The sequence below is a fragment of the Sardina pilchardus genome, chromosome 5, assembly GCF_963854185.1.
Source record: "Sardina pilchardus chromosome 5, fSarPil1.1, whole genome shotgun sequence".
In the NCBI taxonomy this organism is placed as follows: domain Eukaryota; kingdom Metazoa; phylum Chordata; class Actinopteri; order Clupeiformes; family Clupeidae; genus Sardina; species Sardina pilchardus.
The window spans coordinates 17,621,425-17,639,048 of record NC_084998.1 but is presented as its reverse complement, the minus strand read 5'-3'; the positions used below and the strand labels follow the sequence as shown (position 1 = coordinate 17,639,048).

Sequence of the window (17,624 nt, the reverse complement as noted above, 5' to 3'; positions counted from 1 at the left end):
ACAACAACAACAACAAAACAGTAATAGACTTACCTTGTGGTGACATAACTGTGTTCATTTCTTTAAAAAAAGATAAAAGAACAATAGTGGCACAGAAAAAAAGGAGTCTCCAATTGTGAACATTTGAATCAGCTGATGGTCATCACGCGCACAGAACATGGTTTCATATTAGCTTGCCTGTCTAATGTCTAGCTATATTTATGCACTCCCTAATTGAATTTCAACCCATTCAAACAATTGAATTTGTTTGTTACCTACAGGATTGCCTGTAGTCTCCTTGTGAGACATACAAATGTCTGTACGGTAGAGATGTTGTATAAAGGATTAAAGCACTGGTAAAATAAACAATACATTCCACACTACCATGCAGTTTGTGAGCTTTTTGGTAGTTGATTGATACGCATCCAGTGCTTGAAGTGGGCCGGAACGCAGCGGAACGCAGTTCCGGAACTTCTGTATTTTCGTCTTTTGAGTTCCGCCACTTTTTTCTGCGTTCCGGTACTTACTGAAACTGATCCGACGCAGTGACAGTCACAGTGGCCCGAGAATAGACAATATCACAAGACTCATGAAAGACTACATTACCCACGAGCCACAACAGTGCCCTATCACAGTGTTTCTCAATCTACCGGGCCGCGAGAAGATCACCATCGGGCCGCTGGCAAACCCTCTCTGCCCTCTTCAAGACGCACCATGCGGCCGCGGCCGCACCCATTCTTCTCGGTCATATTGCTGCGCTAGAAGATCGCACCGAAATAACAGGCATATCACATGAAACTGCATAACCTGACCTTTCCAATGGCACTAGCCGCTAGTTTCTATGATGAACGGTTCGCGAGATAATTGGCGTTGAAAAGTAGGCTACAGTTACCTACAAAAATGAATGGCACATGTAGTTCTGCGTCATACCCATTCTTCTCTGTGAAATATCTGACGATTTCGTTACTGCCCTATGGCAAACTACATATCAAAATAAACAGGAGATCCTACTGATTCCAATGCTCTGTGTAATTAGCAGTAATCACGAGAAATCCTTTTTGGAAATAACATCAAATTTCTGCATTGTTTCATATCTCTCCATATCCCCACTTCAAAATAATTTATTTTTCATATCAGCAGTTGTATTCAGATCCCTGTTTGTCATATAGCCTTGGCAGATGCTTGAAATGCCATTTCAGGACCCACAATAGTAATAGAAAGAACACTTAAAAGTCACACTTACCCACTTGTTCTGACTTTTGACCTAATCTCTGTTCTTGGCCAGTTATTGTTAATTAAATCAATGTAACAAGTACCTACAGCCTATTTCACAGTTTTCTTCTTCTGGGCCTTCAGCCCAAAGGTTTCTGGTTCTAGGGCCCTTAGCCCAGTATATTGTTAGGCCTACAGGTGGCTATCACACTCTGGTTCGTGTTGTTTTAATGGTTTTCATATTCCATTTGTGAATGAGAAAAAAGTCAATTAGGCCTATAGGTTAGTGCTTGAAAAAAATATTAAATTAAAAAAGTTTTTCGACCAACACCTCCTAAAGACTTTTTCACCGTACAAATGTCAAATGTCGGAAATTAGAGTTCCTGCACTTATTTTTTCCCACTTCAAGCACTGTACGCATCCATTTTTCTATAAATAATAAATAATATAGCCAGGTCTCCAACGCAACAACACTGTAAAACACTGTAAACCACTGTTGTTGTGGATTTGTTTATAAAGGTCATGAGATGACCTTTATCTCTCTTTGGCTTGGTACAACCTGGGCCAAGCATTCCTGCAACATTACAAACATTTTGAGATGGACATTTTGCCAGCTTTGATTGTGTGCATCAATACGAGTCCTGTGAGTGGATTTCAATATGTCCGACCCTTCCACCTCTCCTCCCCCATCCCTCCATCCCAGAGGTCAAAAGGGAAGTAATAAACCATTTTATGCCAGTGAGAGCTTAAATGTTCACTGCTTCCATGTGCCCTCTCAGTGAGTATTCCCAGAAGTCGTTTTTCAGATGAGGTTCATGTCAGAAATATGTAGCAAAATGATTTCTTACACCAGACTTCATCCCATTTTCCTCCTTTCAGTCAGGTTTAAGGGATTGTTTAGGGATAGGACGTTTGAAGATCAAGCACACTGGTCAACTTTCATCTGTTAAAAAAAAATCTATTTATTACTCAGTCAGACTTGACAGAAAACTCCTGCTAATACCCTGCAAACTTTTGGAAAACAGTGAACACACACAAAAAGACAATTCCCTGCCTACTTGAAGATGAATTGATTTTGGGTCTGAACTAAATTAGATTGGCCTTGCTTTCAACAAACATTTCGTTGAAGCTGGGCATTTATTTGATTTGGAGTTTAAAGGGACCCCATCTAATGGTTAACAACTGTGTGTATAGCACAAATCATGTTCCCAAGTTCCCTTTCCAACCATTCCCTCCAAATGTGTTTGAGGCATTAAAGGCTGATGAGACCAGGAGTGCCACTGGAGAAGATAACTCCGACTTTTTTTTTCTGAAATGGTCTTCTGTTCTACCTCAGTCTAGTATTGATATGCAAGCAATGAAAAAAATAGCCAAAATGAGTTAGTGATTGTATGATGACCTCTAGTCTAATTAAATATGGTTTATCTAGCTGTTTTATATATATATATATATATATATATATAATGCTTAGCTCAGGTGCTGTAAGGACTAGATCCAGACACGTACATTATTGTGATTTATCTATAATAATCCATTATGGAGCCATCTCATAAACATCCAGAATACCAGCATACCAGACTGGCAAAGCGGAATACTGAACTGTTGGTTGGCATGGTGTCAAGGTTAACTTTCCACCACAAATACTGAATTACAGGGGCATGATCTTCATACATCACTGAGAATGATATATTTGGAAGAAGAGGAATGTAATAAAATTAAGTTGCAGTCATTTTTGACTATTAATCCAACCAGGATTATTTTATTTAATTAACATCAAGTTCTCCTTCTGTGTATAAAACATACCGTGTACATCACATTTTCAAAACACTTCCCTAGCCACATTAGAAATAAAGATATCTGATTAAATGTCTCCTCTGTTTTGTTCCTCCATCAATCTTCAACACAGTCAAAATGATGCCAAGACAATTCATTTGGACAACCCGATGGTTTCATTGATCTCTTCAATTAATTAAAATATGAATGCCTCTTTGTTCCTAGAAACCAAAATACATTTAGTGATCAGTGCCTTATTTCTATAACTCTTCATTGTAGGTTACTTTGATTTACAATAGGAGAAGTATTTGCCATTTTCACTATGTGTTCAAATCAGAAATGACAAATTCCGTATGAGTAGTCCTATACACTATTATGTGGACCTCATCATTTTGCTGACTTTCTACATCTCACTCTTACATCACCCTCCCTCCCCCATTTGTCAGCCAAAGGAAGGGAGGGCAGATTTAATCTCTTTAATTCACTAATTCACTTGAAGTGTGCTTGGTGTTTTATACTGGCTGGTCCTCAAGGGGTTTGGGTGTGGGTGCAGTGTAGATTGTGTGTGTGTGTGTGTGTGTGTTTGTGTGTGTGTGTGTGGTGGGGGGGTGGGTTCTGTATGTGTGTGTGCATTTGTGAATGCATGGATGTGTGTGTTAGTGTCTGTGTTTGTGTATGTTTGTGTTTATATAGGTTCATATTTATCACCACTCCTCCTGGATTACACACAATGCTCTGGCTTGGTTTCCCACTGTACTCAGCATCTTTAATGTGTCAGAATGCATTCATCTTGCCGTCCCACTCACCCATGCCAAACATAATTTAGCAATTTGGATCAACTGCATAGCCAGCTCAATCTGATTCATATGTGCAGAAATGCAAAGTGCTTGGTGAGTTGATTTGTGAAGTAAGGCCTTTTGCTGTAGTTTAATTCCATATACCTAAAGTGTATTAGAGCGATGTTTTTGTCCATTGCACCTCTTTGAGTGACACATTTTGTAGATTTGACAAGTGAAAGTTCCTGTTTGTTTACGACCAGGGCTCACCAACTGTCTGCCAATGTGCTTGAAGAGATAAACCTGCTTGATATGTTTGTGCCATTACTGGCACAACTCGAACACTGCCAGAACTATCTCTCAATAGCTTTAGTTGCACTGAGAAACTGGAAAGATAAAACAGCACAACTACATTGTTTGTAAACTAACCAGAATCTACGACCAGGGCAAACCTAACTTTTCAGAATTAGGAAGCTATGCTGAATGTCCTATGTTTGGGTGCAAGGAAATCATGCGCCTGAAGAACGCATCTTTGCACGCTACATCGGGTGCGTTCGAGCGAGCGCGGAGGAGGGAGCAGGAGTGGCACTGCTGCGAATTCAGGAGTGGCCAGAGACGCTGCGTAGAATGGATTGGAACACCTCTACGGGAGCACCGCAGAAAGAACTGTAGAACGGAAAATTGAATACTGAGAAGAAAATGAAGAATGTGAATCGGGTTGAAACTACATTACTAAGTGGGCTTTTAAAAAGCGACGCTTAAAAAGTCTCTATATGTCACCGAGTGTGATAGCGCGGCTTTTGTAACTTATCCAGGTGAAGAAACAGAAGCATTTTTTTTGTCATGCACTGGAGATGATCCACACGCCTTTTGATATGGATGGGTTGAATGGTCAAGATGAGTTTTGATACTGATGATGCCATGGACATTTGGAACAATGGTTCCGAGCTGCAAGAAGTGCTACAGAGAACAGGGACAAATAACTCCAACTTAAACGCCACAAATGTGACTGAGACCCACGAAACAAGCTCTTTCACGCTTTCAAGGGCCGTGCCACTTGGCATGGTCCTCGGCGCCTTCATAGTATTTGCTATAGTTGGGAATATACTTGTTATTCTGTCTGTTGTTTGTAACAGACATTTGCGTATCCCAACAAACTATTTTATCATAAATTTAGCTATTGCTGACCTGTTGCTGGGCACTACCGTTCTACCAGTGTCTGCCACTTTGGAGATTCTTGACTCCTGGGTTTTCGGTAGAATATTTTGTGACATATGGGCTGCAGTGGATGTTTTATGTTGCACCGCATCCATCATGAGTTTATGCGTAATATCTATTGACCGTTACATCGGAGTGCGCTATCCGCTGCAATACCCAACCATTGTAACAGAGAAACGAGCAATTTTTGCCATGCTTGGTGTGTGGGCTCTTGCTATTGTAATATCCATTGGACCTTTGCTGGGGTGGAAAGAACCTCCTTCAGATGATGACACAATTTGCCCTATTACTGAGGAGCCCTTTTATGCCCTTTTTTCCTCTTTGGGTTCATTTTACATTCCATTGGCAGTTATCCTTGCCATGTATTGCCGCGTGTATATTGTTGCTAAACGGACCACTAAGAACTTAGAGGCAGGTGTAATGAAGGAACGGATGGATTCGAATGAGCTTACACTTCGGATTCACTATAAAGGCTCCAACACACAAGAGGATTGCAGTGGCACGTCAAAGGGTCAAGCCAGGAGCTCATTGACAGTGAAGCTATTAAAGTTCTCTCGAGAGAAGAAAGCTGCTAAAACACTCGGAGTCGTGGTGGGCATGTTTATTTTATGTTGGCTACCATTTTTCCTCGTATTACCAATTGGTAAGTATCCTAATCAAAGTTAAGTATATAGCTTATTTTAGCAGTGATGACCACCCTGACAACATTTAAAATGAGCTGGGTTATGCTTATGACTGGATATCCTTGGAAGCATTCATTGAAGTGAACGTAGGCCATGCAGTGCTGGACCCCTTCAGCTTTCTAGTGTTAGGAGACAGGAGTGGATTGGAACACATGCCCCGAAGGAAGACGCAATGCCCCCCCCCCCTCATACCCCCCACCCCCGACAATTTGTTGTGTGTTTATCATCACATAGTTTTAGCATACGTTATTCAACATTAATCAGCACATTTATGAATCCCTGCGTTAAAGACGCGTCACGTTTGTGCCACCTAAACAGGCCTGATTCCTCTGTTCATTCCCGATTCTACTGTTCATGTGTTACAGATCATTGAGCTCAGTGCCGTTCATACTTTTCAGTATAAAGGGTCATGATAGCAATGTAAAACATAAAATATGATATTTTTATTGAATTCACTTTATCATGTGGATAACATTATCTTTTAACTGTGTCAGCTGTACTACAGTGGGTACGGGTTGAGAATGCACCTTCTCCCGCGGGACTCCCGAAGAGATCCCGCAGGCCGTCAAGCCGATTTTTTTCGAGGCTAAGGCAATGTACCCAAACAACCACCAGGTGGCAGAAAGTTTCATCCCGCATTTCAAAATGATGAAGACCGCATATCCGTCAATAGTCGACTCCTTAATCTCATTTAATCATAACAATGAAGGTGATGACTGGCGAAATTATTCAAACGACGTTTCAATGAACCATTGTTGAAATGAATGAAAATGGTTATAGAAAATCGCCTACAGCCTAACGCCGACACAGCTGATTCTTTGATTGATTCTAAGCTGTTTTGATGTAGGGGATGGGTAAACTGGCGCGCTACAAACATGCTACCAATCAAATGTAATATTAGTAGGACTAGCCTACTTAGACACTTTAGTCATAGGCAACGTTGCCATGTTAATTTGGGCTAGACGTGCTTGCTTGTGGTGGCGCTCCTGTCTGCTGCTTCTCCCGAATTGTGTGGCAAATTTGTCAGCAATCAGCTTAAATGTCAAATCATATTTATTTCTCTTTGTCGCCATGGTATTGGGGGAAACGCGGAGAAACGAGATGGTCAGTCCTCGTATTTTTTCTTCGCGTTTCGTTATAAGAAATAGGCTATATAAGTAATGTAATGGTCAATTTGCTGCGCAATTGACCAAGCAACCGCGGACCGACAGAAAAAGAAAGCAAACGTTGCTGCGGAAATGCTTGCTAATTTGATGTGTTTAAACGTAGAGCCATACAATTAGGTGTGTCTGTTATTATGATAATTTTCGAGCATAACTGGTTGTCCATAGCTCAGTGACAGGTGTTAATAGCCTTGCCATAAGCACTGCTGCAGGTGCTTCTTTTATTATGCGGTTAGAGCATAAGCGCTTACTCATATAGACTATAACTCAGGGACAGGTGCAAAACCACCAACTGGGATGGATCGAAGGGCAAGCAAGCACTGCCACACAACGTGAAGGCCTTTGTGTTGTCAACACTAAGCAGAAAGTTTCCTACGATGGGGAGAAGTGGCCGAAAGGACTGCATCGATAAGATCAACGAATAGCCTACAGTAATGTTTTTACAACCCAGCTGGTATCCGCTGTTCATTCCGACATATCCCCACTCGGCGGTAGGCCTAGGCCTATTTAACTTTTTTTTTTTTTCAAACAACGTGCCATTCCGACATGAGGTCATTAATAGGCTATTAATGTCATAACTATTAGGCTATCATTAGGCTTACTATGCATGGCTGTAGGCAGCTATATGAAGACACTGAGATCTGGACCTCATCGGTTTTGAGAGCTGGAAATACATGTGTTTGCTAAATATCGGTTGTTGTGCATGTTGCGTTCGCGACTCGGGGAAGTGAAAGCAGTTCTGTAAAGACATTGCAAGTTTTCATGGCGATCATCTGCGCCGCGCCGCGCAGCTGTAGCTGATTGTGAAAGCCGATTGGAAATACATAAGTTTAGAGCGAACGTTTCAACTATGTTTGCCATGGTAGACAAAAACACTCAAATAAAACAATAGCCTAACAAATAACTGCATGCGTAATGGACACGGCTCTATATCCTAAATAATTTTCGATGTTCGCCATTTGGTAATATGACCTATCCTTACTGACAATATTTGGATTGGACAATTTAGATTGAGCACAACTAAAGTTGCACGAAGGCAAAATACAGTCCTAAAAGCCTATTCTATATAGCCTGGCCAATATTGTAGATGTGTAAAAGCAGCATTTGCGTGCGTGCTTGCCGGTGAGGTGTAGCCTACAAAAATGAGCATAACATCTGATTATTAAAGTATGGCTATAGGATATAGGCTAGAGAAGAGTTGGTTTAAAATTCAAGTGTAGTAAAAAAGTTTGTGCACATCCCCGGTCAAGGTGCAGAACAAGAGTAGGCTAAATCATAAAAAATGGAAAAAGGTTCGCACACTTGAAATCCTTCTTTTTTGATTTGATTTTATTTTCTTTATCACAAAGGAATGACGTTTCGACCGTGTGGTCTTCTTCAGATTAAAATTCAAGTACGTGCGCTATTTAACCCCTCGAGACCGACTGCAGTCTGCTGACACAGCCAGACGACTCTCCCAACCCATTCATTCGTTTTGGCCGATATAACCCATTCATTCGTTTTGTGCGTATATAGATTCCTGCATGCTGCATTACCGTGACCCTTAGCCTACCTTGTGGATGATTTTTTCTCATTGGAATACAGCAGGACAGAATGCCTTTTATCTAACAAACGCAAAAGCTGAGATTGTTGGAAGGACTAGGCTACTCAACAAACTTGTTTTTCGTTTCTGGGAGATCTCGTTATCGTTTTGGATTGTCGGATTTTTATACTTATTGTTTGGACTTATGGACAATGAACTTTGAGGGGTGGTTGTTAGTGCTTTACAAAGCTTTGTGTTAATAAGTGTCGGTCCTCCTATCCTTCAGCTCACTGCGCGATGCAGTTGCGCATAGTGGCCAGCCACGAAGTCATTAACTGTTTACGACACAATACATGATATTTGTGTTTTTCGTTTCTTAGATTTAATGCGTGTTTGACATGTAAACAGGCCTTCAGTCCGTTAACTTAAGGCCTTCTTTTGCATGGGGTAATAACCTAGGCTATTATGTGCGTAGTGGCTGCATACTCTTGATTATAATAAGAGGCAAATTGTTACAGGACAACTTAAACTGACTTCCCCAATGCTTCCCCGCAGCACATTACATTTTAATATAGGCTAATAGGCTATAGGATGAACAAAGTCTATGGACTTGCTATATTAAATCCAGTAGCCTAATAATTCTATGTGCCACGTCTTTACACGATTTCGCAAGTGATGTAGTAGGCTACGTTTAAACATCGACAAACATCTGTGAGACTACCCATTTCATGAAGAGCAATTGTCTTGTGCGATCATTCCCCCTCCCCCACACTTGTCTAACCAGTTCACTAGACATTATAGCCTACCTATATGCGGCATTGATGAGGACGATTGCCTCCCTTCCCCCTCTCTCTCGAGAGACACTTCCTGACACTAGGGCTCGGGATCAAGACATCAAAACTTCGCGGGCACAGCCACATTGGCAGCTTCACTCCTTAGTTTACTATGGATTACTATGGATTTACTCCCGCCTTTTAGTGTGTTCCTGTTACTTAGTTTTTGCCTTCTTGGTAGTATGTTGCTGTGTAGTGGGGTGTAACAGTGCAACCCACGATCGCAAGAGGAAAAGAATAAATCGCTACTATATTTCTGCTTCTTGTCTTGTCTGAACGAATGGATATTACGTTCAGTGCTATACCAATGGCGGCGATATTCCTAGAATACAAGGCGTGTGCCCGAGCCCTATTATGTAAATGTAAAAAATGTGTGTGTGTGTGTGTGTGTGTGTGTGTGTGTGTGTGTGCGCGCTGAACCACGAATTCACATATTAACTTTTCTTTTCAGCAGACATCGCAATCATAAAAAAATCGCAAAACTTTTTAATAAAATAATGCCTCTTGTCTTAATGGGTTCCGGAGGTTCGTAGAGTAAGTTTTGAACCCCGGTCGCTGACGTATGGTTAAGATACCTCAACCAGTTACGCCACAGTTCGAGTGTCAATCTCTTCGCACTTAGCCAAGAAATATAAAGGATTCAGTCAGTCGAGTTCATTTATTCGCGGCATGCACTTGAAACGCCGATCAAAAGTTCTGACATGTTAAACTGACGTTAGTCATTAATTCACCACATGATAAAATGCTGTTATATTGACGCACAGTAGCCCACGGTAGTCTATGTCTATCTCTGAATCAACATGAACATACATAACGAGATCCATATATTCTAAGTTGCTAGAAACTTCTTTTGCGGAGCTAGGCCTACTAGTCGATGGTTACAATGAATCACCCTCAGTCACTGCCCTATCGCATATCTGACCATTCATTGTTACAATGTTACAAAATGTGCGATCTTCTCCATGCATGTAGCCTACGGTTATAAGTAAAGTGACATGATAGGCATGTAGGCCTATTAAAGATATTTCTGTTAAATACATTTTATTTTCAGTTGTCAAAAGTGGTGGGGACAAAATCTGTGATAAAGTGCTGGGTAAGCTACCCAGCGTCGCCGGTTAAAATGAACATGCCTCCGTTTTAAAATAGCCTATAGGCCTACACATTTCTAAGTATTCCTAGCATAAATGTAGCCTTAATGTCCATCTTGTCCATCTCTTTCGTCTTCGCCTTGACAATAATAGCCTATTCACGGAAATGCGGTCTTGTAACCGTAATGAATTAATGAATTAATCTAAGGTTGCCTATCGAGTCTTTCAGGTTGAATTGAAGGCTTCTAAAACCATTTTCATTAATTTCAACAATGGTTTATTGAAACGTCGTTTGATTATAATTTCGCCAGTCATCACCTTCATTTTAATGATTAAATGAGACGGATTAAATGAGACGGATATGCGGAGCATTTCTCTCCCCCTCCATTGACCAAAACGTTGCTCTGGCATCTCTGCTGGACTGACTGAGTTATAGGCTACGTCAAGTGAGAGAGCCAGCTGTGAGGTACGCTGTAAAACATTCGAAAACTCTGAAACTGCAATCTGACATGCCGAGCGTGATGTCTCTTTTCTCTGCTTGTCACCAGCGCGGTGTCTTCGGGTTTTTCCGTGTTTTCCGGTATGAGCCGAACCTTCATTTTATTAGGGCGGTCTTATGTTGCCCCCTTGCGGTTGCACTTTTAATTAAAGTCCCGATGCTTCGGGAGTCCCGATGTGCGGGAAAGAAAGGAGCATTCTCAACCCGTACCATCTGTATGCCAGGAAAACAACATCATGCACATAGGCTTATTAGGTTAACTGGTCTACAGTACATCCTCCAGTGTTCATCTCTTGATAGTACTATAGGTTTACCCATTATTACATCTCCTGGAAATGTTCTTATTTTGGATATATAAGCATGGTTTACATTGGAAAGACAAGTATGTATTATATTAAAATAGTATATGAACAGACACAATGTTGTGACTTGTAAGAATAAAACTAACACTGGGGATACATACAACATTACATAATGTCTTTAAAACATCAAGACATTGATCTGATCTGATTTTATGAGATAAATATGTTATTTGGACAAGAAAGAGAAAATAGTTGCAAAAACATTATAAGGCTGTAGATCTGTCAATTCAAGAATGTTTCAGTTATTTTGTTGCATTTGGCAAGATTTCAAGATCCATAGATTTCCCTTGAAGATATGTGTTTTTTTCCACACAATTTTCCTCAGTCAGTGAGCCAGCTGCCTCTCAATGCATTCCCAACGATGGCATGTTTGATTTGTGGCCTCATGATGTAGCGCTCAATGGAAACCCCCTATCCTCAGAATTCTATGTTTGTGGCTCCCAATTTAATGGCAGATGAAGTGTGTCTGAAGAGCTGACCTACAGATCTTGCTCATGGTATAGTGAACATATATGGCCGGGTTATTAAATCAGCTTCAGTTAGACTTAGAATTTGCCAGAGCCATAGATAGAGAGAGTTGCGACACTCTTTGATGTTGCCGCCACGATCAAAAGTTCCAAAAAAACCTGTGCTGAATGGCTGAATCGCAGGAGGGTGAGATGTACTTCTGATGCTGAAAGGTGTAATCAATTAATTAATTGACTACTGACCAAGAGATTGGCTGTAAACAGTTCCAAAAGCCCCATAACGAGGAAATAGCCTGGAAAAAGCGCTGCCATTTTTTCCTATGGAAGTCTATGGGAGTGTCGCCACTCTGTTTTATCTACCGCTCTGGAATTTGCACTCTGCCTGTCTTTTAAATTAGAGGCCACAGTCTCAGTAATTTACATATTTGAGGATGATACAATCATAATTTCTTATTATATATATATATATATATATATATACTGTATAGCAAACCGATTGTGTCAGGTTCAGTCACGCCATAAATTCTGGTAGAATGAGGGAGGGGTGTATGTGACACAAGAGGAGGCTCAGTAGAGGATAAACATGGTAGGAATACTGACACCAGGTTTTACCAGCTCTCCTTTAAAGCCTCCCCTTCTATCCATTCACTAAACCAGCTGATTCTATTGGGCCAGAGAGATGAGTTAATTTGTGAAATCACCTGTTGAAAGTGCACAGGTAGTATCAATACAGTGTAGGACTTTTACTTTCTGGAGTCAGGCTTTTCCACCTCATATAGTTTTGAGTACATGTTAGGGAAATGTGTCTTTGGAGAGTTGAGAAAGGGTTAATTGTTTGTTCCTCAGGTTGGGAAAGTTGAGTGATGCTCAGTGTTGATGGCTGATTATCTGTTTAAGTAAGCATTCCTCATCCTCATCAACATCTGATGACAGTAATGTGTCAACAGAGAAAGATTTTACTTAAATCCAAGTCAAACAAAAATAGTAACATTTGTGCTCTTCAGCCAGGCATTAAATTAGTCTAGCAGAGCTGCATTTCTTGCACCATAACACTTGGAGACAACCCTGGGAGATGTCAGACACAATGTTGGGGGAAAATTCACTCATTCAACCTTTAATCTCGGAAGTTCATTGTGAGTAGTCCTCGTTCAGCAATGCAGAGCAATGCAATGCAATGATCCATTTTCACCATCTGAAGCAATGGCAGAGAACGGCAAATGTGAGTGGTGCTTATGGAAAGTGTGTGAGATCTGAATGACAGCCAACCATGACATTGTTTTTAGTAACTGAAGCTTCAAAAACATTGCACTCTGATCCAGCAGAGACCTTAACTTCAAGACTTAAGATGATATCTTAAATCACTCTGTTCGAGAGCATATTTCTGTGAAGCCTTGGCAACTCTGCTGTGCCTATTGGTTATAACAACTTTTTTTTTTTTTTTTTTTAAAGCATTTTGTATTTACTGATTTGGAACTTGGAGGTGGAAACTCATTAGTTAACGCTAATACATTGCAGGGCACAGACATCAGTTAAGTGGAGGTCGTCTGCTCGAAAAGTTGGCATATTTGAATTGGTTCATGGACAATTTCAGGTCCAAATGAAACAGACCTTTGCATAGGTAAGCACAGCCATTTGCTGTGATCTCAGCGTTCTGCTGATTTGCTGATTCTGATGGTTTCAGCATAATTTGAATCAATGCTCATTACTGTAGCCCAAGTGAATTAAATGGATTAGATCTCATTGCTGCACTAAAGTGTCTGCATGGGGCCTTTTGTATAATGAACTGCCCCATTATAGCCAATAGAGTGAATGTATGTTTTATCCACAATGGTGAAATGCTGGATTAATATTTTACTTGTAGCATTATTTTATGTAATGGCAGCAATATAGTAGTCAGTTCAGAGAATGAGACAACCATTAGGAGGTCTGTGCTTGTGACGTGGAATCAAAGAGAATATAGGCCTAACAGAAAGCCATATTGAGCAAAGAATCATTAAAAGTAGGTAGACTGACGACTGGAACTCATTCACAGATTATATTTTGGTTCATTGCTTCAATGATGGAAAACTATATGACAAACTAAGAGATATTGGTAATGTTCCAGAATAATTTAATTTGGGTAAACACAGCATATTACTCAAATGATTACCTATATTAAAACATGGGAAACCTGAAGGCATTTTATCTGTTAACCAAGAACATGAGCAGATTTAACTGAGGAGCCCAAATAAAGGATAGGGAACAGATAAAGGCTAGCACGAGGAAAGCATGGAAGCAGTTTCTACCATTCCAGAGTTTGCATTCCAAAAGTTAGGACATTTCAGAGATTTGTTAGATAACAATAATTTAATCTGCCTCCTTAGAGTCACATGCCACATTCCATAGTTATACAACTACCTCTGAAGGCCAAAAACCTACTCTTATTGTACTCTGAGTTAGAGATTTTTTTTTTTTTTTAAAAATGCAGAAACACAACAGTATGTTGTATGTCTGTATTCTAATATATTGTAATCAGCAAGAACTTGAGATTGAGAAACAAAAAACTAATAAATAACAATATATATATACTATACACACTACCATCAAACATTTGGGGTTACTTAGAAATGTCCATTCCACTCCATTATACAGACTACCAGCTGAGATCAGTTGCACTGTGAGAGACACACTGTTGGTTGTCATCGGTGATATAGTGGCAGAGATTAAGTGTACCCCGGTAAAACATTTTTTTTTAACAGAATCCATTGTCAACAGATGATCAACTGGACTTGGCCTAGAAGGTCATATCTGACTATATTGGATTCTGGCTGTAATCACACTTGCTTGCATAATATGGGATATGATGTCTGTGATATTCCCCAGCACCTTCATGGTAGACAGTTAAATGCCAAATTCTAATTTCCCTGTTATCACAAGCAAATTGAAAAGAAGTGCAAATTGTCTCCAAATCTGATTAGTTGAGCAGTAGAATATTAACTCCTGTCACAAACTTGAATATGTTTTAAACGTGTTGATGGATAGTAATGACTCTTCAAATCTGTGTGAATGATATTGTGTGATATTGGTTTCACTTAGGTTATAATAGTGATCCCATTGGTGTACTTCTGAACACCTACCATGTTAAGAGTGAGTACATAGAATGCAGTGGGAATGTGATGCAGTTGTACAAAAACAAAAGCCTTTGACTTAGTCCAATTCAGTACTTGATTTGATTAGCAGGCCATGAAACACATTTCGTGTCATGAAATTAGGTAGTTTACACAAATTAGTTTAAGGCCATAAACCTGTTTAGAGACCGTTTTATCCTTTGAAATGAATGTTGTACATTGAATGATTGGGTGCTATTATATAACTATAAATGAGATCAGGGCATGCTTGGAGGTTCAAAAGAAAAATACTTGCTGATGCTCAAGATTTATTTTGTCCTCTGATTGAAAACTGATTGACTGATTTGCTAAAGATTTAACTCAATGGTCTTAATGCTATCTCTCCAAGTACATTTTAATAACGTTACTCTGTAAATCTAAGGAATCAAGAAATATTTATCTGAGACCACTCATTTCTTAATTGACCAAAACTGTACGACGAAACTCGTTTAGCTAAAGACATCTGATCTGATATATAATAGCTTGAAATAAGGGTTTTGCTATTTTTATCAAGCAGCATCAGACAAAAACATTTATGTACAGTACCTTTTCCAGATTACCAAAGCCATTACCAAAATGTTTTTTTTTTTTTTTTTAAATATCTATATATATAGGCCTAAGATATGCGGATACACTTAGGTAAGAGGAATTTTCAGCACTTTTTGACCAAAGACCGAAGAGTATTATTATTATTATTATTATTCAGTCACTGAAATAATAATCAATCACTTGTTTTTGTGTGTAAAAGAAGGTTTAGGTGTGAATGATTCCACTCATGTTAGGCTATATGTATGATGACAAGGCTCTCCTTCAGCTTGTGCACTGCAGTCAATGGCCAGTGTACACATGTTCAGCTCAAAAATCGATTTGCCCTTGCCCTGCACAACCCAGTCTTCCATGAAGTTAAAACGCATGGTAAGCGCTTTGTGGGCAGGAGTTCTTATCCACTGTTTTGCTGATGAGGAGGCACTTGTGCAGTATTTTCTCCATAGGTCACTGTCAGGGATAAATAATACAAGAGTAGGAAGGGGACAGGGGGGAGAACTGCAAATTGTGACCGATGATGTGTGAGGCTCATTGTGCTACTTTGTTGTATTCCTGTTGCAGGGGGAAATGTCTCAGAATTGAGAACGACTGCATAAGGAAAAAGCTTTGGAGAGCCATTACGCTACACTGATTTTCTAAAGACACTTTCTGCTCTATCTTCACTTCTACACTCACACATTTATAAATCTACACTCTATTGAGCCCTTTCTATTAATAATATATGTCTTACTCACGGATAATGTATTTGATTCCGTAGCAAATCTATACTTGCATATCATGATACCCGTAGAGTGTTCTGCTTCACTTCATAGTGTCTGCCTGTACCAATCTGATATACAGTGCACCATGAGACTGAGACAGATCAAAATCAATACTCTTTGATTAATGGCCGGCTTTGAAAAACGAGTTGTCATTTTAATGTTAAAAGCACCTGATGACTGTATCAGGAACCACTGTGTTCCTGTGTTCATTTTTCATGAAAGATTGTGCTGCATTAATCGAAAGTCTAAGTCTACAAGGTCTAAAAGGAAACCTTAATAACACATTTAAGAGAATACCTCTTAAGATGCTTAATTGGCTCCCACAGTTCGAGTAATGTAATTATTCAATGTGTTAGCGCTTGTTTAAACATAGCCTACCAGACTTAGTGCCTGTAGGGATCAGGGCTACAGCAGAGCTCTTCACTGCCCATGCTTGAACACACCAGTGAGCAGACTCAGATAAGGCCAAAAAAGGGGATTGGATGAGTTGAGAAGGCAGGCAGTAAAAGAGTCTTCTCCCAGCGGTGGATTCCATGGGGAATATTGGATTTATTACTCTATATTGGGAAAATCTGGAAGATTCTTTAAGCTTCTGTTTTAAGACTCTACACCCCATAGATGGTATGAGTCTAAAAGTTAGCGGTCAGGACTGAAGTATAGATATGAATACAATAACAGTTGAACAATGAACAATTTCATTCCAGTCTCTAGTCTGAAGGTAGGCTACATTATAATAAGGTTAAACTGATCAAATAAAACGGTGATGACGACATTACAATGTTTAATCTTTTCTTTTCAAGTGTTGGGCAAAAAGCACTGGGATTACTGAATTGAGTTACCTCATTGTTGTGAAACTCAAAGGAGAAATGTTTGTAGTGTGTAGCCTTTTGATGACAACTGATGCCATCTTGTGGTTAAAACCTGGGTAAACACAACTAACCCTGAGGATTATATTACTGGCCTACCCAGAGTCCAGTGTTGTAATAGTGTAATGAAACAGTAGATAAAATCTTTACACCCTATTAAAATGTATTTTCGTCTTGCCGTTGTTTCTTTTAGGCTCCTTCAATGCCAGCCTGCGTCCACCAGAGACCTTCTTTAAAGTGATATTCTGGCTGGGATACTTCAACAGCTGCCTGAATCCCATCATCTACCCTTGTTACAGCCGCGAGTTCAAGCAAGCCTTCATCCGCATCCTCAGATGTCAGTGCCACCACAGAAGACCCCGTGGGCTGAGGGCGTACAACTACCGCTCCAACCTGGGCTCCTCCAACCACGCCTATGTCGGCATTCACTCAGCCTGTTTTAATGGGAGCCAGCAGACCCTCACTTCCATTCACCCCAGCCCTGCTTTCGGAACCAAGGCAGTCGTGTCCAAAACGGAGTCGGGCCAGTTACCAGGATGGGGCCCGTGTTTGTCTTCCTCCTCCTCGTCCATGTCTGGGAGCCCATTCCCAGGTGATGTCCAGTCTGTTGCTGGAAATGTCTGCCCAGATAGTAGCAAACCGGGAAGAATGGCTCTGCTGTTCCCTAGTGAAAAAAATAACTCTGCCCACCAGTGATTTGAACTGCAGAGTAAAGTAAACAAAGATGTTT

General features: G+C 40.2%; 1 protein-coding gene across 1 annotated transcript; it reads left to right on the top strand.

Moving 5' to 3' along the window:
- The first annotated feature begins 4,637 nt into the window (after positions 1-4,637).
- Positions 4,638-17,590, top strand: adra1ba (adrenoceptor alpha 1Ba). The gene is made up of 2 exons (XM_062535972.1): positions 4,638-5,601; positions 17,088-17,590. The coding sequence occupies exons 1-2, from the start codon at positions 4,638-4,640 to the stop codon at positions 17,588-17,590; spliced, it is 1,467 nt and encodes a 488-aa protein (XP_062391956.1).
- Positions 17,591-17,624: the final 34 nt, after the last annotated feature.

Coding starts and splice junctions, on each gene's coding strand:
- adra1ba (XM_062535972.1), top strand. CDS start 4,638: ATGAGTTTTGATACTGATGATGCCATGGACATTTGGAACAATGGTTCC. Junction 5,602..17,087: donor TTTCCTCGTATTACCAATTG/GTAAGTATCCTA, acceptor TGTTTCTTTTAG/GCTCCTTCAATGCCAGCCTG.